This window comes from Hemitrygon akajei, chromosome 13 (genome assembly GCF_048418815.1).
Source record: "Hemitrygon akajei chromosome 13, sHemAka1.3, whole genome shotgun sequence".
NCBI classification, from domain to species: Eukaryota; Metazoa; Chordata; class Chondrichthyes; order Myliobatiformes; family Dasyatidae; genus Hemitrygon; species Hemitrygon akajei.
The window spans coordinates 42,187,099-42,211,509 of NC_133136.1; the positions used below are offsets into that span (position 1 = coordinate 42,187,099).

General features: G+C 37.9%; 1 protein-coding gene across 12 annotated transcripts in view; it reads right to left on the bottom strand.

Moving 5' to 3' along the window:
- Positions 1-3,110: 3,110 nt before the first annotated feature.
- Positions 3,111-24,411, bottom strand: part of pde4d (phosphodiesterase 4D, cAMP-specific) — a 1,157,264-nt gene continuing 1,135,963 nt past the window's right edge. For all 12 annotated transcript variants that reach the window (XM_073064478.1, XM_073064489.1, XM_073064480.1 and 9 more), the window contains 9 exons: positions 22,407-22,500; positions 16,038-16,207; positions 15,459-15,557; positions 13,769-13,933; positions 12,651-12,750; positions 8,810-8,964; positions 6,972-7,094; positions 6,594-6,776; positions 3,111-5,856 (listed from right to left, as the gene is read on the bottom strand). In XM_073064478.1, coding sequence (XP_072920579.1) covers positions 5,440-5,856; positions 6,594-6,776; positions 6,972-7,094; positions 8,810-8,964; positions 12,651-12,750; positions 13,769-13,933; positions 15,459-15,557; positions 16,038-16,207; positions 22,407-22,500 — 1,506 coding nt within the window. In that variant the 3' untranslated portion in view covers positions 3,111-5,439. The remainder of the gene's footprint in view (positions 5,857-6,593; positions 6,777-6,971; positions 7,095-8,809; positions 8,965-12,650; positions 12,751-13,768; positions 13,934-15,458; positions 15,558-16,037; positions 16,208-22,406; positions 22,501-24,411) is intronic.

The window sequence follows — 24,411 nt, forward strand, 5'->3', positions numbered from 1 at the left end:
GATCTATGCAAGTGCCCATGGCTACACTTCTTGTTTGAAGTAAGTAGGAGGAGCCGTAGGAGAAACTATTAAGAGTAAGGACAAGTTTTGCCAGATGGAGGAGAGTGGTGGTGGAGGGAAACTGGTTGGGTCTGATGTCCAGAAAGAAATGGAGAGCTTTGAGGCCATACTGGAGCAAGATGGAGGTGTATAGGGACTGAACATCCACAGTGAAAATAAGATGATCGAGGCCAGGGAACTTGAAGTCATTGAAAAGATCAAGAGCGTGGGAAGTGTCATGGATGTAAGTAGGAATGGACTGAACGGTTGATAAAACTGAGTTGAAATATGCAGGTACAAGTTCAGTGGGGCAGGAACAAGCAGAAACAATGGGTCTACCTGGACAGGCAGGTTTGTTACCATGGGCTTTGAACCCTCATTCCCAGGATAACTAGTTCAGGCTTCTGGATTGACAGCCTAATGACAACTTCTACCCTCAAAGTGAATTTGTTAGTTATATTGAAGCAATGGCCTTGAACAAAAGTCAGCACATCAACTGTGTGTATCGTTTTTGTGAAATATTTAATAATTTCAAATGTACGTAACATTCATAATATTAGTGTAAGCACCAAAACTATTCATGTCTTCATTTACTGGTTAGTGTAGTATTTGCAACAGGCTTATAGTCAAGAACTTGTGCACATCAGAAGAGATGGCTTGGGAGATGATTTTGCATCCTAAATTCAATCCGCTATTTGTTGAAAATAACCTGGTGCAGGTAGCAGAGAGAATTTACAGAAAAGGAATGTTTAATGCATGGTTAACATCAAAATAAGAATGTTCTTTTAAAATTAACTTTATTTCTTGTTTGACACTGTCCCACCAGTAACAACTTTCTAACATCCACCATGTCAAACCCCCTTTTGTATCCTTTATGTTCAAATTGATCACCCCTCATTTTCCAAAACTCCGAGGAATATACGTCCAAACTATTTTAGTCTCTCGTGACAGGCAGACCCTCTCATCCCAGGAATTAGCTAGACTAATCTCCTTTGAAATGTCTGTATCTGCTATATCTATTACAATGCCATAGAGTCATAGATTCATAGAAAAGTACAGCACAGAAACAGGCCCTTCGACCTGTCTAGTCCATACCAAACCAGCTAAGCAGCCTACTACCATTGACCTGCACCGGGACCATAGTCCTCCATACCCCTGCCATCCATGTACCTAGTCAAACTTCTGTTAAACTTTGAAATCAAGATTGCATGCACCACTTGCCCTGGCAGCCCATTTCACACTCTCATGACCTTCTGAGTGAAGAAGTTTCCCCTCATGTTCCACTTAAACTTTTCACCTTTTACCCTTAAGCTATGACCTTTAGTTGTACTCCCACCTATCCTCAGTGGAAAAAGTTTGCTTGCATTTACCTGACCCATACCCCTCATAATTTCATATACCTCTATCAAATCTCCCTTCAAATTTCGACATTCCAAGGAATAAAGTCCTAACCTATTCAATGTTCCCTGATAACTCAGGTCCTCCAGTCCCGGCAACATCCCTGTAAACTTTCTCTGTACTCTTTCAACCTTGTTTACATCTTTCCTGTAGATAGCTGACCAAAACTGCACACAATCCTCCAAATTAGGCAACTTCAACATACCATCCCATCTCCTGTACTCAGTACTTTGATTAATGAAGGCCAAAGTGCCAAAGGCTTTCTTTCTGACCCTATCTGCCACTTGACGCCACTTTCAAAGAATTTTGGACCTGTATTCCCATATATTTTCATTTTACAGCACCCTCACTGCGTAAGGCCTACCCTGGCTGGTCCTACCGAAATGCCACACCTCACACTTGTCTGCATTAAATTCCATCTGGTATTTTTGCAGCCCATTTTTCCAGCTGGTTCAGATCCCACTGGAAACACTGACGCTCTTTCTCACTGTCCACTACACCCCCAATCTTGATGTCATCTCCAAACTTGCTGATCCAGTTAACTACATTATCATGCAGATTGATGATATAGATGACAAACAACAACGGACCCAGCACCGTTCTCTGTGACACTCCACTAGTCACAGGCTCCCAGTCAGAGAGACAACCCTCTACCACCACCCTCTGGCTTCTCCCACAGAGCCAATGTCTAATCCAATTTACTACCTCATCTTGAATGCTGAGTGACAGAACCTTCTTGACCAGCTTCCCACATGGGACCTTGTTAAATGCCTTGCTAAAGTCCAGGTAGACAACATCCACTGCCTTCCCTTCATCAACTTTCTTGGTAACTTCCTCAAAAAACTCTATAGGATTGGTTAAACATGACCTACCATTCACAAAGCCATGCTGACTATCTGTAGTCAGTCCATGTCTATTCAAATACTTGTATATCCGGCCCCTTTCCCACTGCTAATGTCAGGATCACAGGCCTAATATTTCTTGGTTTATTTTTAGTGCCTTTCTTAAACAATGGAACAACATTAGCTATCCTCCAGTCCTACGGTACCTCACCTGTTGTTAACTATCTCTGCTAAAGCCCTGCAATTTCTGCACTTGCCTTCTGCAGAGCTCGAGGGAACTTTATTTTAGGATTTTATCCACCATAATTTGCCTCAATACAGCAAACACCTCCTCCTCTGTAATCCACGAAGTCCATGTCAGTATATATAATTTTAGGTAGTGAGAACAAAATTGTCCACAGTATTTCAAGTCTCAGCAATCTCTGTGACATTTTAGCTTTTTTAACCTTGAAAACCTTGTGATTTAGGCCAAAATGCACTCGCCTTGTAACTACTTGTTGGAGCTGCCTGCAAACCTTTTGAGATTCATGCAGAGTACCAGGGTCCCTCTGCCCTTCACTCACTTGCAGCCTCTCCGTTTAGACAATAAACCAGCCTTTGATTCCCTATACCAATGCTTCCCCACATTGAACTCCATTTGCCAGTTTTGCTCAATCACTCAATGCATCTGCCTATCTCATTGCAAAATCATAATATTCTTTTCATAACATGCCCTTTGGTTATTTTTGTTATCTTCGGCATAAGATATTCTACCGTCTCTCTTAACCCAACAAGAGTAACTTTACATCTATAATCTTTTTATTTTAATAAGTAAACCAGTATTACATTAAGTAGAATCAACTCATGCTTTTATTTTTATCATTGCATATAAAAACATTTTATGAAGGTTTCTCAGCATGATATACATACAGTGCTATACCATAGACTGTAAGAGATTAGGAAAACCATTGAAAGATTCTTCTTTTGCAACCGCCAGACAAGTTGCTGCTCTAAAGACATATTCAAAACAAAATAAATTGTTCAGGAGTCTCTGTAGATAACAATTGTCTGTAATCCCTTTTATTATGGTTTAATTCAAAAAGAAAAAAAAGTCCAATTCCTTTGGGCCAGGGCTGCTGAAATCTACAGTTTACGTGTCAAAGGAGGCTCTGCTTTTAATAGGAAAGAATCTCCCCTTTCATCGAACTGTCACTTGACTAGTAAGCTTTGAAATGCAGCAGACAGTAACAATATATTGGAGAAAGTTAAGGCACAACCCTGGGGCCAAAGGCCTGCAACCGTTTACATCAAGTGTTGATTTCCTCAAGTTCTCCTTAGTCAAGCTACAGATGGCATAATATTATAGAAGAAAATTTACAGATATAAGTATATTCATTTTTTCACAAGGAGATTCCATTGTAGTAACACCAGTCCATTAGGAATTGTGTTATAATAAGAATCAATAATTTACAATGAACATTACAGTATGTACAGTTCAATAAATACATGGTTGTAAACAGAGACAAACAAGACTGGATTACAAGTAAGGTCATTTGGTGAGGAAAAAGGTATGGCAACAAAATTAAATAATGGAGAAAAATAAGCTCATTCAGTAGGTGCTCCTTAACAGCCAGACCTATTCAAGTTTAACAGTTTGTTCTATCTATAAATTCTCCCCGAAACATCCTGATATGGATGGGTGGGGAGGGGGAGGTGTGGGCATGTTGGTGGGGAAGTAAAAGTTTTGCATTGGTACAGTAACTTGCAAGCCTAGGTGTACTAATTTGGAGCTACATGCTGCCATACAGTATTTATTTGTATTTATATTGTTTAGCGATACAGTGCAGAGTAGGCCCTTCTGGCTGTTACGCTGCCCCAGCGAATCTGATTAACCCTAACCTAATCATGGGACAGTTTACAATTTCCAATTAACCTACACGGACTGTGGGAGGAAACCGGAGCACCTGGGCAAAACCCCACGCATACCAACTCCTTTCAGAATTGAACTCGAACTCCAGAACACCCAGAGCACTGCGCTAACTGCTACATTACCGTGGCACCTGTAGTCTACACGGCTTTACACAATATGGAAGTTTTTCATCTGAATCTTCACAATAATGCAACATAACTTTGCTTGCATTACTCTCACAAGCTGTCTGCAGCTTGAGCACATTTTGGCAAGAAAATTTGAGTGTTGTGAAATTCAGTGCATTTTATGCCCAATTCTGGAGACAGCCTATCAAGGTTGATTGTCTGCTATCTACGAGTTTCCACAAGCTGCTGGGGCAACATTATAAATCAAGGGTTTCATTCAGATCCAATGCCTTTCAATGCAATCATTAACAAAGAAAAATGCAGCATCTGGGGACTTGTGGCATTTTTATTCCCAGAGAATAATTGCTTTAAATGGTATTAAATTCATAAAATCATAATATGTATGATGATAAAGAACTACTTGCACTCAGCATACAGAATTGTACAGAGAACTTGCAAGTTACTAGTATATCTACCAATAACAGATGAAAATTCAAAGTATTTTTAAATATAATACTTCCATAAATCTGTATTAACAAAAGTAAAATCTAAAAAAGTTCTCTGTATTACATATGATACAAAAAGAGGTCAGTACAGCTTGTAGCAGTACAATTTTTACAGTCAGGCTTCAAGGAAGACTTGAAATTATAAAACGTCTTGTGATTTCATAAATGATCAAACTTCCCATTGGTGACAAATCTCCTCTAACCACAGCCTCATACAATACTGTGCATTTCAATCTTCATTGCTGAAGCATTTGAAGAAACCAGTGTCTGCAGCATAATCTCATGAATGGATTTCCATACTTTGTCATCTGTATATGGAAATAAAGCTCAAACTGCTACAGCTTTGTGAAAACAAAACCCACGTTTGGTTTAACATTTTTTTCCCGCCGGAAGCAATCCATTGCTATTTCGGATTCATAAATCTGATAGTAGTAATGATCAGTTTTTAACTAGATTTCCCATGCTGTAATGACGACGTCGAGCTGAAATTCTGACATGTTATTCCTGAGTACAGAGTCATCTAGATGATTCCTGGCTTTGTGATATACAAAGTACTGTCAATGAGGATGAGGAATTTGCATTAGCTGTAGCTACACATGTGCTTGGAAGAACCTTCCAAGATACCTTCTCCATCAACTTTATTATGTATCTACAGCTTTCTCTTCTCCTTCTGCCTCCTGTTCCCCGGAGGCATCTGTTGGTCCCTCTTCTTCATCCACTTGCTCATCCAATGGAATTTCTGTTGATTCGGAGTCTTGAGTGCAAAGAGTCTTGGAGTCACTACAGCTGTTGTCATCTTCACCCTGGCTACCACCACTGTCTTTTTCAGTTTCTGATTCACCATCTTCTTCTAGTGTTAACTCAAATTGGAACTTGTCCACTTGTCCTGGTCGCCCTTCACTGCCATCATCAGGGGCAGGTGAAGGACTCTGTGGAATTGTGCTCTGATACCATTCTCTGTTGTCTTCCAGTGTATCTAAAATGTCTTGTGCATCAGGATGGACTAAGTCAGCCCACGTCTCCCATAGAGGATGGACAATGTAGTCGATGAAACCCACCTGTTGGAAGGAAAGTGACAATTATATTTTCAGTTACCACTGTGAATGCTTTTCACCACATAATATTTATTCCTCTGCTTTAACATCTTCCAGCTTTTTCTTTAACAGAATATTCTAAATGGGAATGATTCTGCCTCAAGATCTAAAATGGAGTCAGAAAAGTGAGAGCATTTTCTTACTTTACCCATTTCAGTTCACTTTAATCTCCCTTTAAGATCTGAGATAATTGCTAAATCACTTGCTTTATATGTGATGTTCCGACTGTGTATGGTAGTGTATTCAGAACTCATCCTCGGTGTCAGTTCTCTAGGACCAGAAGGCACAGCCTCAGAATAGAATGCCTCTTCAGAACTGAGATGAGGAGGAATTTCTTTAGCCAGAGTTTGGTGAATCTGTGGAATTCATTCCCATGTTGGGCTTTGGAGGCTGTTTTTGGGTATATTTAAAGCAGAGGCTGATAGGTTCTTGATTAGTCAGGATGTCAAAGGTAACGGGGTGAAAGCAGGACAAAGGAGTTGAGAAGGATAATAAATCAGCCATGATGGAATGGCGGAGCAGACTCAATGGGCCGAATAGCCTAATTCTGCTCGTATGTCTTATGGAAATGTTGCCAGTAGTTAATTGTGGCAGTACTGCAACAAGGTGCCACATACAGTACTGTTTTAGAAGGCCCGTACCTCAGATAGCTTCATAGTTCAAAACATGAGATTAGTTTGCTGGCTGTTAAGTTTACTCACTTGTGTTTTTTCAATGGAGGCGTTGTGCTCGTCACACATGGGACTTATTTCCATTCCCCTTTCCCTTTCTCGGTCTCCCTGGCGAAAGAACTCTTCCATTATTCGATCTGTCCACTGGCGGTACAGCTGAAGAGGTTTTGTGGGGTTGCTTATATCCGCACAGTGCACCATATTTTGCAGAACCTAGTTTATTAAGCAAAACATGGTTCATTTAAAAAAAAGAATTGCACATAAACCTAATTGATTGATATTAGTCAGTAAAACATCCACAGATATTAATTCATGTTCACTAGTTTTAATAATTAAAATGTTTCTGCAGTACACAGCCTCTCATCTATTGAAATATTTAATTTTGAAATTGAATGAACAGTTTTGTACCTGTATTCTATCTGAATAGTTGTCTAGAAGGAGTACTCCAGAACTCGTCACCTTTTTCGTTTCTACCATTGTTTTCAAATCAGCTAGTAAGTTCATGTGTTTGGACATGTCTGTGGCAAGAACCTGAAATGTTCAAAATTGTTTCACGTTATTTCCAGTAAAAAGTGTAAAGGAGAACAAAATAATTGTTACTCCGGATTCAATACAGAGATAAAGAACACAATAATAAAACATTCACAATTAATATAAATACATAAGTTAGCATATTTACATAGATTGATTGTATGTCCATATAGTGACATTAGAGATAGGAGTCTGAAAACAGAAAGGAAATAATTCTAGAAAAACCTAGGCTTCCTAGTAGAGATTGCAAGTTAGACAAACGCAATATAGAACAATTGCTAATTTTTGTTTGTAAGAGATCGTTCCAATCTTTGCTAAGTCAAATTTGGATTGGCTAGAAAATGTGCCCATTTTCAAAAAAATTATCCGAAAACACCTTGCAATCAATCAATTAATCTATTTATCTATTCAAAAGAACAAGTGCCTTGACACCTACAATTCATCAATGGAGCAATAACTATGCACTTAAACAAACTTTTTGTCAGCTGTTTGGTAGATAATGCATTGGCAAGATGCTCTTTGCAGGTCAGACGTTTCTTACTTCTGCAGCAGGACATCTGACCTCCAGAACTTAACTCTGAAACCTGGGAGGAGCACACATGTGCTGAGGTGAACAGGCAGATATAATTACAGTCAACGAGTTGTACAGCACAGAAGAAAAAGCTTTGATCCATGCCGACCTTTTTGCCCATCTACATTAATCCCATCTGCTCAAATCCTTTGTTGCCTTGCCTATGTTAAGTGCCTCCCTATGTGCCTCTTAAACATAGGAACTGCATCTGCTTTCACCACCGCCTCAAGCAGAAGGTTCTAGGTATCAGTCAGTCTGTGTAAAGTCTTCCAATCCAAACGATATCTTGTTGAGTCTCCTCTGCAACCTTTCCATCACGATCATATCCCTTCTATAGTGCAGCAAGCAATGTGTCGTAAAAATGCAACATAGTGCCTCATCTCTTAAAATGCATGCCCCAACCTACAAAGGAAGGTATACCTTTATTGCTTCTTTGCCAACCTAGCAGCTTTTAGGGAAATACTGATATAATCTCCAAGTATTTCTGTTCATCAACATTGCTTAGCACCCTGCCATTTACTGTATATGTCCTACCCCATCTGATGACCCAAAATGCATCACCTCAAGCTTATTGGAAAAAAATTCCACCAGTCAATATCCTACCTGACTTTCCATCCTTCTATAGCCTTGCTCACTATCCTCAATACCACCAATTTTCCTCTCATTATGCAAAATTACCAACCATCCATCTTACATTCACATTCAGGACATTAATACATATCACAAACATCTAAGGTCTCTGCTCTGTACCACCAGTCACAGACTTCCATCAAATACACATCCCTCTTTGCGTCACTATTTAATCAGAAATGAGGTTACTTCATAATAGCATTGCTGAAGGGGAAACTGCTTGAGTTTATTTTGACAGTAATCATTGGCAGCTGCACAATTCAGAACTACGTCCCTAGAGTGCTTGAAGAAGTAAAGAAGAGAGAAAAAGGGAGTTTTGTTGCTAATTAAGTTAATTGCTTTGGGGTTCGAACTTGTTTTTAAAAAAAATAGTACAGTATTTAATGTACAAAGAAAATAATGTTCCCCTCATATATATTATACATACTGTACATTAAATTTTAGACAGGTAAACTATTCAAAAGACCACAAAGGGAAAACACATTGAATTTTAAGTTTTGAAGCTTCATCTTACAATGTCTATGACCATCTTCCTCAGTGACAGTCTTTGTTTCTTCGTCAAGTTCTGGAAAATATCACAGTTCTCTTCTTGCAGAAGCTTAAAGCCAACAGCCAAGTGATGGTTCTCCAGCACTGACGAATCATTATACATCAAGGCGAGTTCTGAATCTGTGGAACAGGTGAATTAACAGCATTGGGTCAGACAGACAAAGAGACAGAAGTATTGAATGTTAATGCCATTGAGAATCTGAATTCTATTCACATTCATCTCTGGCAAGCTGATAATTTTACATGTTATCTGTTCAAATAATCCGCCACATGCTTAAAATAAATTTTCTTGGCAATTGCGACTGAATAGCTTGACTTGATAAAAGATCAGCAGATGTACAAATATAGCAGTAGATGACAGTGCTCCAAAAAAACAATATCACAGATCTATAAATTTCATTTACATTTTAATGTGGGATGTGAAGTTATTACATTGTTGTAAGCAGATGTAAAAATGAATGAACAGTAACAGATTGTTGCAACTAAATAATTTCATATTGATTTCAATTTATCAGATCCTGGCCTTGGTATTCAAATGCATTGTGCTGCTTATATCAGTGCTCCCCATGAGAAAATAGTTTTTTCTCTGGATCAGAACGTGATTGCATCCATTTTCAGGCTGAATTGCATCACTCCGGATATATAACCCAGCACTTCTAGGTGCAATTCACCCTTGAGCGTCCTTCAAGATTTCCACAACAGTCTAACAAGGGATGATATCATTCCCCTCACTGCTATGATCCTTATGAAGCCTTTGTAGCACATTTGGAAAGTCTTCACAAAGATATTAACGTATGGTAAATTAATGCTGAGCGTTCAAGCTTTTGCTGCAGACTGAGTTTTCCAGTCAGTAATACATTATTTTAAAGCAGACACAGCACGTGGCTCTCCCGTCCTCACACACAGAGCACTAGAGTAGGCATGCTGTACTTCTCCCCTCCAATTAGAAAGTGCCTTTGTTTATATACTTACAACAATAAAGTAAAAGTAATTTACCAATATTGCATTTCACATGATTATAACTAGTTTTCTAATTAAATAACATCAGTCTTTCAAATCTTCCTGATCTGTCTATGTTCTGGTGTTGAATCAGATGGATTGTTTTGGATTTGAACTCAAACGAGGTTCTGTTTCCCTGCTGGATTTGCTCGGATCTGATCCTTCACTTCCGGATGTCTACACTGGATCCAGTTCAAACATGATCCCGTGCTTCACCATCCACACCCAGCTCATCTCTAACAAGGATCAGCTGATCTATCGGAACACCAGTTTTAACCAACGGTTTCAACCATGCATCTTCACTATGGTTTCTACTTTCAACATTTGAGAGTTTCATTTGGTAGGTTGGTTAATAACAAGAACTAGCTTGAAACTTTAAGTTTCTTGATTAGTGACATAATGCCATTTTTAATATCACCGACCCATGGATCAACACTTTTCTAACGTTTCTCCCCATCGAGAGTTCCGCGAGCAGTGGCACGGCGTGGAGTTACCTGGCACTTCAGCAAGAAACTGACCAAGTGATGCTAAGTTTTCAGTGTTCCTTGAGAGCCTTGTTAACTGTTCTCTTGCCCTCTGATTGCTAACTAGATGTTGTACCTGCTACACCCACTCTTTCGTAGCTTTTTGGACATATAATTTCATATAATTTTGGATATCTCAGTAATTAAATTACAATTTTTAATTACAGAGAAATTATACTGGCTGATCCGGATTTTGTGAACACAAATAAATTTCTGTGTCGATTACCTACTTAACACCCTGGCATTCAAGTGTACTTGTTACCTTGTGATTCCTTCGATGTTCTGAGTATGCTAATATGTTCCTTTTTAATATTAGTACACGCCTGACTCCCAGTAAAATCTTCTCCTAAACCTCAGGCATACAATGAATAAACACTTAGGATTAAACAATACTAAGGAGACAGGATCCTCACAAAATATAACATGATTACAAGTTTACAGAATTCCCTAAAACTTAACAATTTTATTTCTGTAATGTGTCAACATGACAGTAGCTACTAACAGTATCTTAAGCTTGAAATTGTTACTGTCTGAAATGTGTCATTATTTTTCCACTTAAAAGGAAAATTAAAGTCCTGAAGTGGTTTGTAGATAACCAGTAGAGAATCAACGGTTGTAAAGCCTGAGTGGTAGCTCAGCAGTACTCTTCAAATCGGGAGAATTTTTATCTTTCATCTCAGCTGAATTGTTTGTCACTCTATTAACTGTCAATGTAGTTGTCCTGAGATGTGCATGGTGTCTCAGAGTAGTATGAAGCATTTCTAGGGGCAGCAGGTTTCAAACGGATGTGTTAAATATGATGACAGTACTTGTTAGAAGCATAGAATTTTTTTTATCACAGAATTAAGCCGTCTGTTCCTTTTTTTTAATGTCCATGATAATCCCACTTTCCAAAACTTGGGTCAAAGTTTTATAAGTCATAGCTCTTGGATTTGAATCAAGCTGTGAGTTCTGTTGAGTTTCATCTTCCTCTACTCCTTCCAAAAATACTTTAAATTCATGCACTCCAGTTATTGACCTCTGATAAAGAAAGCGGGATTTTCCCATCACTCGACGTTTCTTGTAATTAATTGTACCTTTCTCAAATACATCTCCTATTAGGTTCCTAGAGCAAACTTCTCTCTCCTCTTAACTAAAGCTTTTCATCCCTGCCTGCATCTCCCCACATCTCACATAAAAAGAAATTCCTGCAATGTGGTGGCCAGAATGATACGTAGAAATTAAGCAGTGGTCTAACTAATACAGTGCAGGGATAACCTCACATCGCAACAACAGTGTAATTCATAGAACAACAAAACCACAGAAAGATTCAGAACAGATACTGATCCCTTGAACTATTACATCTACGCTGACAATTTTGCTTATGGTATCCTATTTGCCTGCAATTGGTCTGTGCCTTTTTATGCCTTTCCTATTTAGGTGAACCTCTAAATGTCTTTTAAATATAGTGAATGCATCTGACTCTGCCACCTCCTTTGGTAGCGAGTTACAGATATCATCCCACTCAAAAAAAAACTTTTCCTTGAAACTCTCCCTCACTTTAACCCTCCTCCACTCCCATGGGAAAACAATTCTGGCAATCAACCTCATTCACATCTCTTAGATACGCCTCTGTCGGGTTCATCCCTTGGCTTCCTTCAGTCCAGCGAAAACAAGCCCACCCTATATCCAATCTCTCCCATAACTAAAGTGCATTATTTTGTTCAAGACTAATATTTGTTTCTTTTTGTTCCTTCTCCTTTTGCTCTCACTCATCATTTCCACTTGGGAACTTGCATAAGAAGCCCGCTATCAATGAGCGCTGCTTCTAAGTTGAAGTTTGCTGCTGTGGCTCACCCTCACTCGCTGAACGCCGGAAAGGAGGGGATTGGCATTACAATTCGTTTGGGTGGATGCTTCCAGAGATCCAATCCAAACCAACCTACTTCATCCAAGTGTCTGCGCTGCTCATGATTTCTATGTGAGAGAATGCTAATGTGTTCTCACCTCCTGATACATACACTGTAAAATAATCCACTTTAATGATTCCAACTTTAACGACCCCCCCCCCCCCCAAATTCTACCAGTAGGGAAATTCCTGTTACCTGATGCTATTAAAGGTCACATTGTTGAGGCTGGAAATCCAGATGTGCTATTATCAAACCCCTATTAAGAAATAATTTTGACTGTAGTAAAGAAGTAGTGCTAACTAAACAGTTGAACTTTTCCAGTCAAGGACAGGCCGTATCAGTACTTTGCACGCCGAATGCTCAGAAAGGATAATAATAATAGTAGTACACTCACTTGTATTGATAAGGAACTGGTTTGAAACCCCTGGGTGATCCACATCATGAATAGCGCTTGCAAATATTGCAGTAAGGATCTCCAGATCGGTAAAGACAGCCTGTGCAAAATAAAATGTGCAAGTAGGTCCATTAAGAACACTGCAAATCAGTCATAATGCTTCAGGCAGTTTCTTCTGGTATTTTAGGTGTTTCTGTCACCTCCAGTGCTTGAAGGTTTTAGAAATCTCTCGACATCTAAAACCTTTTGGTTTCATTAGCTTCAGTTTACAGAGATGATGTGTGATAAGCATGTGTGTGTGTGTGAGATGTGCGTGTACGTGTGTGTGAGATGTGCATGTACGTGTGTGTGTGTGTGTGTGTGTGTGTGTGAGTGTGTGTGTGTGTGAGATGTGCGTGTGTGTTGGTGTGTGGTGTATGTATAAAACAATCATGGATGTTTTCTTAAATCATTTCTAAGATTTAAAGAATATCATATCACATAAAGCTGGTGTTCAAATCTAATTTACAATGTGATCAAATTTTAATACTTAGAACTTCATATAATTCCAGCAAACAACTAAAGGGGCAATTAAACAACATAATAACTAAGGCAAGTTAAATATAACAATGTGATAATTACTATAAAATGCTAGGATACCCAAGGAACTAGAGGACATGTTTCAAAAACTGTTTGTCTTTGCTTAGAGGTGCACTTTTGATAGTGCATCCTGTTTACTGGTGGCAGGCAGCTGGGGATGTGTGACATCTAAGGGAGTTTAGCGGGCCAATTAGTTAAAGCAGTATTTCTGATTACACCCTGCAGTTTATGAAACCTGAGCATAATCTTCCAAGTGCAGTTCAACTAATGATGTATAGGAAATCAAGTATGCAGTAATGACACTCTAGATGATTTTACAAAAAACCTCTTCACAGTGTAGCATGGATACTGTATATATTGTATATATTTTTGATTTTCGCTCATTTTTCAGTTACGCTTTATCCACGTGTTGCTATTTTATCAGCAGGCACTGACACTATGACATTATGCTTAAGACCAAAATTTCTTCTCAAATTCCTCCACATGCGGACCTCAATTGATCTGGGTAACTTAAGAAAATTTAATAGTGTACTGCTTACCTCCAATGCAGGCGTAGATAGCAAAACATGAGTGGACTGAGCAACGTCTGCTGCATGAATGTTATTGTGAAAAGCTACATCTGCATGGTAATGATCTTCCAGGGTCATCAAGTAGGTGATTAAAGTGTCTGGTGGAATTTTGAATGTTTTTAACAACTCCCGCTCCTAAGAGTAGAGAAAATGGGCTCACATTAGACCAATAAAATATACAATGTCTGATCACTTTGCTTGTGTACTATTTCTCTTCTGCTACCTCTCTATGCTCCAGTGTTATTTGTCATTTTCTACAATACCAAGCTTCTGCCAAAGTATCTCCACAGCCAGTTGATCAAAGGTGCAATGAACATCAGCTCCCCGAGTCTCTGCACAAATGCCAGCTTCTCTGCCTCTGCTCAATGCTTCTTGAATAAAGCCACTTACAGTAACAATACATTAAACCACTAAGCCGCCAAAATGAAATTCTGACATGGATTTTTCCAAAGCACCCAAATTTGACTGATTTTTAAGATGCTCTTGTTAGCTATTCAAATACAATATGTGCAAAGAAAATGTCACAGGTTCATTAAAAAAATGAAAGTCCACAAAAAATGTATTGCCAAAAAAAAGGATCAAGAAAGGTTGCTATGTGAGACCAATTGCAAAGAAATCTTTCAGTTCTTTCATGACAACAAACTATAACAAAAGAAGCAATTGTCACATTCTCTTCATGGGCTTGTCCTAATTCTTGTGTAAACTTGGTAAACATTGTCATGAATTATGAATTCTTTCATGCCTGCCTAAGATCGCTGGTGTTCATTACTCTCTTTCACAAAAATAAAGACAAGGATACACTTGGTTTTAAAACCCGGTACACTAAGTAAATATAACTTGACATTTGTACCACACTCTTCAATGGTATCCATTGCTTTCATTTTCTTGTTTACAATCCATATTGTACAGGGGAACTGGAAATAAATAAGTCAAGCTGAAGGACAAACTAGTAAGCTGATTCTTTAAGTCAGGTCATTCTCAGTTCCCTGATGGAATACAGACTGTGCTCTTCCATGAGGTGTATTGAAGCAAGACTTCTACCTTCATTTTTACCTTTTAAGGAATGACTAACGAGCTGCAGGTTTTTCCGAGGTGGTAGTATGATGAATAGTTGAATAGCCAGCCTTTATTGCAAATTGCAAACCCGAGAAAATCTGCAGATGCTGCCTGGCCTGCTGAGTTCCTCCAGCATTTTGTGAGTGTCGTATGCTGCAATCCCTGATTTGGTGTCATATTTCTTATTGGAATTTAAACTTTATTTTGAAACAAAGCAGTTTAATTGGCCAGAGGGCTTGTTCCTGTGCTGTACTGTTCTATGATTTATACTCCATTCTAACAACTGCTTTCAATGTTTAGAAAGAAAGGGTCAAATGGCTCAAAGTTCAAAATAAATTTATTATCAAGGTACATCCATGTCACCATATACCTACTATCTGAAGATTCATTTTCTTGTGGACATTCACAGAAAGTGCAACGAAACATGATATAACCAATGAAAAACCACATACTACAAAGACGGAATAACAACCAATGTTCAATGGGTAATCAATGGACAATTTGTAGTTTACAACATACAACGCTGCTGGAGAGTATTCATAAGGATGCCATCACCAAATGAAACTTCTACATATGGTTAATTATCAATGCATTCCAAACCCACCTGAAAAATTGTGTACATGACAACTGTTAAAGGTCTGTTTCCGGAATATTCTGCCACCTTAAAGACGTTAAAGTCCCATTTGTTAATTTCTTCCAATTCCTGCAAATCGAGCAAAGATTACAAATGAACAATTATATTCATTGAAACACAACAGAAAATGTCCAAAGTCCTAACAGATTAGGAAGTATCTGCAGATGAAGGAACACAGAGTTAACCTTTTCGATCTGTTGAAAAGTAATCGACTTGAAATGTTAACTTCTGTTTTCCTTCTACAGATCTTGCCTGAATATTGTCAGCATTTTTCTTACTTTTATTTCAGATTTCCAGCATCTGCAATATACTTTGGGATCAACTTTAATCATTTTGACTGCTCAACCAGTGAAAAGATATTTTTTATCATTTAGCAACACATTCTATTGGCCCAATGGACTAAAAAAAAGTATTGCAAACTACTTAAACTTCCAATTAAAAATTTGTCCTCCAACACAAATAACTAACCCAAATTAACAGATCATTAGAAAAAGAGAGGAATATATCACTGGAACTAAGCATGAAGCCCAGAGCCTGAAGTAAACATACCTTTGCCAAAAGATCTTCCTGGTCAGTTTTGACTCCAAACCTAGTAATGCTAGAATTTGTTAAGCTTGAGCTGTGCATGAGTTTCTTCACCCCACTGATCTGTGACATTGGTCTCTTTTTCTTCTCTTCTTTCTGTGCTTGTGATGGAATTTCAACTTCATGTTGTTTATCTAAGGAGAATAATTCATAGCATATATATTAAAACTTTTTTTACCTTCAATGGCCACATCAAGAAAACAGCTTTTCAGAACGTTGGTGCATTATTTCCCAATAACTTCAGTGGAGGATGAACAGAAACACTGAGTCAAAAGTCTGGGAACTTTTGAGCTTGCACTAAACTGCTACATAGCCCTAGAAATCCCAAGCAATTAACACATGAAGATAGCCAACAAGCAAAACTCGATTAACCCTATCAAGCATGTAAGACTTAACTTGAAATTAACTAATAACCTTTACTCTTGAAACAATCAATTAATTTTAAATGATGAAGTACCATCTATAACTTTAATAAATCTTTTCTCTTTCCAGGAGAAAAGAGAACATCATCATTGGTTGGTAGCAGTATCAGATGAAAAGTACTACTTCACCAAAATTCTATCCCATTTGCTTCAATATGCTGTCTCTAATATCTGGTGCATTTCGCACTACAAACTGGGAATGAATTTGCAAGCATATGTATGCTCAGCCATTTCTGTTTCTCGAGTTTTAATATTTGCAATTATTCTGGAAATAATCATGCATTTTTGTAACATTGCTTTCAATGATAGCTTGATGGATGCACTTGTCTGGGTAAGACAAATGGTTTAGCATTAACATGAAAATAACAAGCAGTGCCTTATTATTCAATATGTTAAGTACTTGCTGCTTTCTGGCCAAGACAATTTTTAGTGTTTTACCTGTAAATTCTATTATTCTGTGGTTTCTCTGGTAAGGCAAAGGACTTCCATTAAACCAACCTTGTGCCTATTATTGGGAGGAGAACTGTCATTCATTCAACATTGTAAACCCTGCATCTGCTATCCCCGACCATTTTCGGAGGAATTCTAATATTCCCTACTTAATATATTGAGCCTTTATTCAATGCTTTCTTTTGTATGCCCAAGGATCCCAGTTTGGCCCACAATTTCTATATAATTGTCCTACCACCTTCTGTAATCTCATTCCTAGCCACTGAGCCATCTGCTTTCTTCAGTTAATCTAAATGCATTTCTACTGCTGCAAGAACTCTTGTTGGGTTTACAGACAGATAAAAGAGTTACCCACATTCTTTCTAGTTCCTTGCAGGTAAAAGATCTCAAAACAATTTACACACAATTGAGTATATTCCATAAATATGAGAACTTTATATGTGTTCCATTACTTCAATTCTAGAAATATAATTTCAAGCCATTTCAAAAATATATAATTTTAATAACATGTTCAGAGTACTATAGCTACTTAACAAATGATTTCAATTATTTGTACTGAGAATAAATTATTCCTTCAGTCAATAATTCATCTTTGGATGTAGCAAAGCTTAATCGAATGCGAAGAAAATGCAAACCAGGGAACCATGTAGAACATATTTGAAAATGCCATATAGTGTCTGGCAATGGTCCAGAAATATCTGAAGGGGACTTGTCATTGTAGCGATCTAATAACAGCTGAAGCGCTGACTTGTGTTCAACAAGGTTGATGCTTATTGCATTTGTCATATGTTTTGAGTCTAATCCCATCAAAAAGACAAAACCTAAGTCCTGTTGTCAGGTGATCTGAAGTAGAAGAGAATGTCTGTTTGTGTTTTCTTAAGCTAACCTGGAATTTCATGGAATTTCCTGCAGACTGTATGAACAGAATTGTTTTATTAACCCTTTCTAGCTTTCAAGATAACCACAGGGGAGTTTTGCTTATTAATGCATCCCTATTCATAGCACTAAGAATGTCTTGGAGCAGGAGCAATGGATTGTAGTCTGCTCTGAAATATATTCTACTGAAGTGAATGTAATGGATTCTGGAGGCCAAAAGCAATGCAGTGATGCAAACATATATTGTGCTTAGCACTCAAGCAGGAATGCACTTCTATGCAATTTTCTGATAAAATACAAAACTGACAAATTCCCTTATAAAATTGGCCTGTAATGTATTGTAGCTTTAGAATCATATGAACTTCTTAATTTAATATATATTTTAATAAAATATAGCCTTTAGCATTATTTAAAATTGTTTAATTAAATTTAAAACAAAAATTCCTTCAGAATCCTTTGGAGAACAGTCAGTGAATTATTAAAACACTGGGTTCTCCTAGAACTTGCTTTCCTCTGGGAGAAAAAGCAGTTCTTTTATTTTAAATGCAGTTGCCAAGATTAATTGGGACATGTGTCTTCAAAATGAACAAATCCCTTTTGAATTTGTTGAACACAATGAATAAGTGGCCACACTTAGGCTTGAATCCAATAGTTCAATCAGCCACATATATGTATTTGTATATGCTGCTAACGTAACCTAAAATACTAATGAAAAATGCAGTAATACTAGCTGAGCATAACTTTTAATTTTACCTTTGTTGAAATTAAAAGTGCTTCTGATTTCAGGTGCGTTGTGTACTGAATTGTAGCTGCAGGTTCTTAACATTCGTAGTGAGCTCCTGCTAAAATCTGGGTTATTGAATGGGCAAGTTTAGCTCATATAAGCAATCGCCACTGTTGTGAAGAAAATAAATTGCTACATGCTGACTTCACACAGTTACTGTACTCAGCTGACTGGGAGGTCTCTGAGGATCTGCGGACCATTTGGAGAAGAATTTCCCATGTGGCCTCACAGCTGGAAATCATGCTGGTAAGATGGGGATAGAAAAAATATCTGCTTCTGATATTAACATTTGCATCTTATCTCTGTTGCACACTAGCTACCCAAACTGCCTGGTGTGGCTATTAACAGTACATTATAATTATCATTAATAACAAAGGCCATATTTTCTGACATGGAAGTCTCTACTGCTTACCCTAAAAATCTGTCTGTTATGACTTTGTTGCTTTTCACTGTACATCAAGTAAAGTTCCCAGCTTTCATTGCTGGCTGGTTTCATAATCAGGGAACAAAATGAGGGGACTTTTCCCACAAACTGCACCTAGTCCATCATCATTGTCATATAATTCTAATCATTCTGCACAGATAATTCATAGCCCAAAGGAACTAAAAGGGCATCGTCTCACTTTCAGCTCTCTTCCAATAACTATGCAACCAATCCTAGTGTGGGATTGGATTGCCCAATGGCAGCCAAGTTAAATCTCCATTTGACCATCTTCCAATTGCCCTTATGGTAATCCAGCAGGCCCTCCACACTACTTAGTACCCCAGTGGTATCAACCTTTCCTGGCCCCAGTGCCAACATGAGACAAAGTGTCTTGTTTGCTGAACGGTGAGGTAAAATTCTGTAACCAATTTCTGTTCTTTGGACCATGATTTCTCCGTCAATCAATTGGTCACTATTAACAGCAATGCAAAAGATTTTTTTGGTCAGCAATAGGAAGGGGACAAATATGATTGAACCACTGCTGCATTTGTCAAGAGACTTGGAACGGTTTCTCTGCAGATAATTGTGGGGAGCTGCTGTACATCATAATGTCTGATCCTGGAATCTGTCAGAAGAGTGTGGTAATAATCTGAGTCTTCATATCAGCAGTCGCAAAGAAATTATTTCTTCCAATCAGTACTCTGAGCTTTATTAGAAATAACTAAAAATATCCCAGGCATTAGACTATTAACTAAAATAAGGGCATTTAAAATAACAGCACTGTGTGCCATTTCAAGTGAAAGGATACTGTACTAAAAAAAGGAATTCATATATAAAAAACTATTTAAAATATAAATCTTCTCTGCTCAGAAACACTGAAATCCTTGCTGAGATAATGGGCTGGTAAAGTGTGATGATGCAGGTTTAGATCATTATGTGCCAATCAGTAAGCAGTGGTGTATCACACAGCAGTTCAGGTTAATGGCCATGCATTATATTTCACATTTTTCAATCCCTCATTGTATAACAAGCAAATGCCAACATGTTGCCGTTATATGCACAGAAAACTGATTAAAACTCTAACTTGATATCTTGTTCAGTGTTTGTATTCTGACACTCTAAAAAATATTCAAAAACAGACTTCAACTTTAAGGGTGTATTAGTTATGCATTGTTCTATTGTACATAATTGGACAATTATTTTTAAAAGATGGTTTTGCAAAAATTATTACATAGAATGCAGTATTTCATTTTTATCAAATAAAATCCACTTTCTATTTATGATAAGTTTCTGCAGGTTTTTATTATATTGATGAGATATGACAAAAATTGTTAAAGTGCAAAGACATAATGTAGCTCCTGGACATAGTCTCTACTCTGTAGATCAATAAACTTTTCATCAATCAACTTAATTCATTAATCTGACATCCAAACATTTTTATCCTTCACCAATCATCATACTCAATGCCTCAAGTGCCTTGCTCTTCTCTTACACATAGATCAGCTTTCTGAAGATAAATAAAGACAGCAGGGCTAGTTGGAAGCATAGATTTCTATCGAGTATTCTGATGCAATTGAAAGTTGACATTTTGTTGAAAGCTGAGAAGTTTTTCTGCTGCCTAGTCATTTTTGCAGAATGGAGCACTTCAACTTAAACATAGCTAATTCACATTCAGTTATCCTCCAGCATATCAAAGTGTCATCCATTTATCGTACACTAGCCTGTAACCAAGATCTGATTAACACAAGTATATTGTTGCTGCACCAGACTTACTGTTCATTGAAACTAATTAATTGAATCGACAAATAGAAAGGATTAATTGTTCTTGATAATGGAAGGGTTTCTTGAGAATTTCAAGTAATGGTTACCTCAAAATAGGAAGAATTTGGAAGCTTTAGAGAGCGTGCAAAGGAGATTTACCAGGATGCTGCCTGGATTAGAGAGATTGATTTATGAAAAAAGTTTTAGCGATCTTGGCCTTTTCTCTTTGGGGTGATGGAAGATCAGAGGTGACTTGATAAAGATGTGTACAATGATAAGTGACACAGATGGAGTGAATAGCCAGTGCCTTTTCCTCAGGTCAGCAATGGCCAATATAAGAAGGCATAATTTTAAGATGATTGGAGGGAAGAATGGGGGGGGGGGGGATGTCAAGGGTAAGGTTTTTTTTACATAGGAAGTAGAGAGTGATTGACTAACGCACTGCTGGGGGCAGTGGTAGAAAAAGATACATTAGGGGCGTTTAAGAGACTCTTAGATAGGCACATGAATGAAAGGGAAATGGAGGGCTATGTAGGAGGGAAGGGTTAGATTGAATTTGGGGTAGGTTAAAAGTCCGGCACAATATCATGGGCAAAAGGGTCTGTATTACGATCTACCATCTATATTCTATGCATATAAATAAAGATAATCTTATCAAGTAATGGAAGAAAATCATGTTTTGATATTATTTACAGCTTTTGTATGAATAATTTTATATATTATTTCTTTATATTCAAAATTCTCACTACGTTGAGAAATTAAAAACAATTCTGAAAGACAATAAACTGTTTATTCTGAATACAATGGGAGAGTCCAATGCCAGACTGAAATAATACCTGTGGGAGTGTAGTATATGACTGAAAATCCCCTGAGGATCACTGCTTGGGGCTCTCAAGGTAACACAGGACATTTGAATTAAACTTATTGGATAATAAAAAGACTATACAAATCTTTTGGTTTTATAGGCCATGCTGAATAGGATCCATTATTGCCTCTAATAATCTGTATTCTACTTGGATCTTACAGAACATGCCATATTTTGAAAAACCAGGTACTGGAACTGGACAAATTAGAATTCATTAATGAAATTATGTTCCCACAGAAGTTGGTCACTCTTGAGAGACTATTTTCAATGCCACATCTAAAGGCAGAAAATCAATTATTTACAATCAGAATCAAGAGCAAAGATGCAAAAAATAATTATTGTTCTTCAAGTAACACATGCTCAATTAATTTAAGACTGTAAGACCATAAAATCTCATATAGGAGCAGAATCAGATCGTTTGGCCCATCGAGTCTGCTCCGCCATTTCATCATGGCTGATCCATTTTCCCTCTCAGCTTGCTTTCGCCTGTTATTACTTCATGCCCTGACTAATCAAGAATCTAACAACCTCTGCCTAAAATATACGTAAAGACTTGGCCTCCACAACTGCCCGTGGCAAAGAATTCCACAGATTTACTATTCTCTGACTAAAGAAATTCGACAAGACTATGCTTGAGTCTTAAGTCATGAAGTCCGAATAAATCCTTTAATTGTAGAACACCAGATTCAACCTCTTAGTATTTCAGAATAAATGTACAGTATATCAAAATAATGTCTTGCCTGTTACTTACCTAAAAATATACTGGATATGAACTCAGAGACCTGATTGCCTGAGCGACTCATCTCAGAGAGGTGAGAGAGCTCTCGATTGAGCATCCTCTTGAACTGCAAGAACAAACACAAGAAATATTAATAAATCTCAATTTTCAGTGATGTTTTGATGATAGCTTTTAAACTAAATTATTTTCACTGTGGTGGCTGCCAGCAATTCTGCACATTTCATGTGGATGCACCCTTTGTCAAAGTAGAGATGCTCATCAACAAATGTTTCCTATAATCCACGTTATCTACATTCTTTGTGTGTGGTAATTCTAGCTAAATGTTCTAATGGTCACATTTCAGAGGCATTTGTATAATCGATGCTCTGCCAATGGCACGAGTCTCTGAAATCCTTCCTATGATTTAAGTAGTTCCTTTGCAATATTCTCAAGTGTGTTCATTTATACATTGTTGGTTTTCTGTGATAGCTAGCCATTCATGTGAGTAGATAATATTTGTAGGGTCAAGAACCTTTGTTCATTTCCTGGCTTTTGGTTTCTGTGGCCTATTATTTCACTCAGTTATGAGCTTGGAATCGGCCACAATCCCACCCTCTCCTTTTTGTTGCAGTAACATTCATTGAATAACACTGGAGCAGAATTTACTGTCAATGCACCACTGTTGGAAATGCTGTGAGAAGTAGTTAATAATGGAAAGCATGGAGAGTCAATAGTGAGTCAAAAAGGCCAAATTCCAACTGTTAAGCAATAATGCCTTGACGTGACGTCCATGCAGAAGTTTTGAAAGTCTGGCAGAGTGACTTCAAATCCACAAATTTATCACCCACTTCTGGAGGGGGACATGATGGAAACCTCAGAGAAGTTGTAGTCATGATTGTCTTCAAGAAAGTATACAAAAGTGACTGCAGTAATTAGAGAGTACTGTACTGAAGAGAAAATCATAGACCAGTTTTCAAAAAATTGCACACAAATTAAAATGCGGAGTTATAAAGGCACCATATGACATGAGAGAAATCCTGGAGCAGTACCTCTCACAGTATATTCCATTTTGACAGAACAGTTCTTTCTTAAATTTGATTACTCACAAAATAATACCCCATCTTACATCTGCTAGCTGATACAGTGCAAGCAGTGAACTTTGTCAACAAGTTTACAACAGGGCAGAATGCTGAAAGCAAGGCTGTGCCATTACTTTCCAGAATCTTCTGTTTGGCAGTCCTGCACTGCAATTCCGCCAAGCTTCCTGCTGGAATAAAGCGAATCCACACATCAAACGGGAAAATGTTCAGCTATGTGTCCTCCGTAACAGAACCAACATCACTCAGATCTCAACCTTTGAGCCGCACTTCACAGATGGTGTTTTTACACATGTCCATTCAGAGACTGAACTCCATTATCACTGTCAACTAGTTCACTAAATCACCTAACCACAAAGTACACTGTAGATGCTATGGTCAAATCAACATGTACAAACAAGCTGGATGAACTCAGCAGGTTGGGCAGCATCCATTGAAATTAGCAGTCAACGGATGCTGCCCGACCTGCTGAGTTCATCCAGCTTGTTTGTATGTGTTGATTCATTAAATCACCTTCAGGAGGATGCAAAATGGAGGTCTTCTACTAACATGACCTGTTGCAAACATCATTCTCTCACAGCTTAAGTCCATGTGAGACCATGGAAAGCAGGGGTAACTTTCCATATCTCAAGTACTGCCTTTCAATACAGGTAGACATAAAAGATGAAATTCTGTATCTTCAGCACAACTGATCATCTCAGGAAAAAGATGTTTGAAGATTAACATCTCCAACCCAGGAAATGCTCATGGTTTCGGAGATGAAGACCATCTAAAATAGACACCTCAAAACAATGCAGTGTTACCAACCATTTTGTCTCTCCAAAAACCTTCAAATCCCCCGGTTAGAAAAATGCACTAATATCTGTGGCTTCTCCCAGGCTAACACCCCCAGCAAGAATGTATTAATCGTACCCAGTTGCCTCAATGGTCAAGCTGTGTGC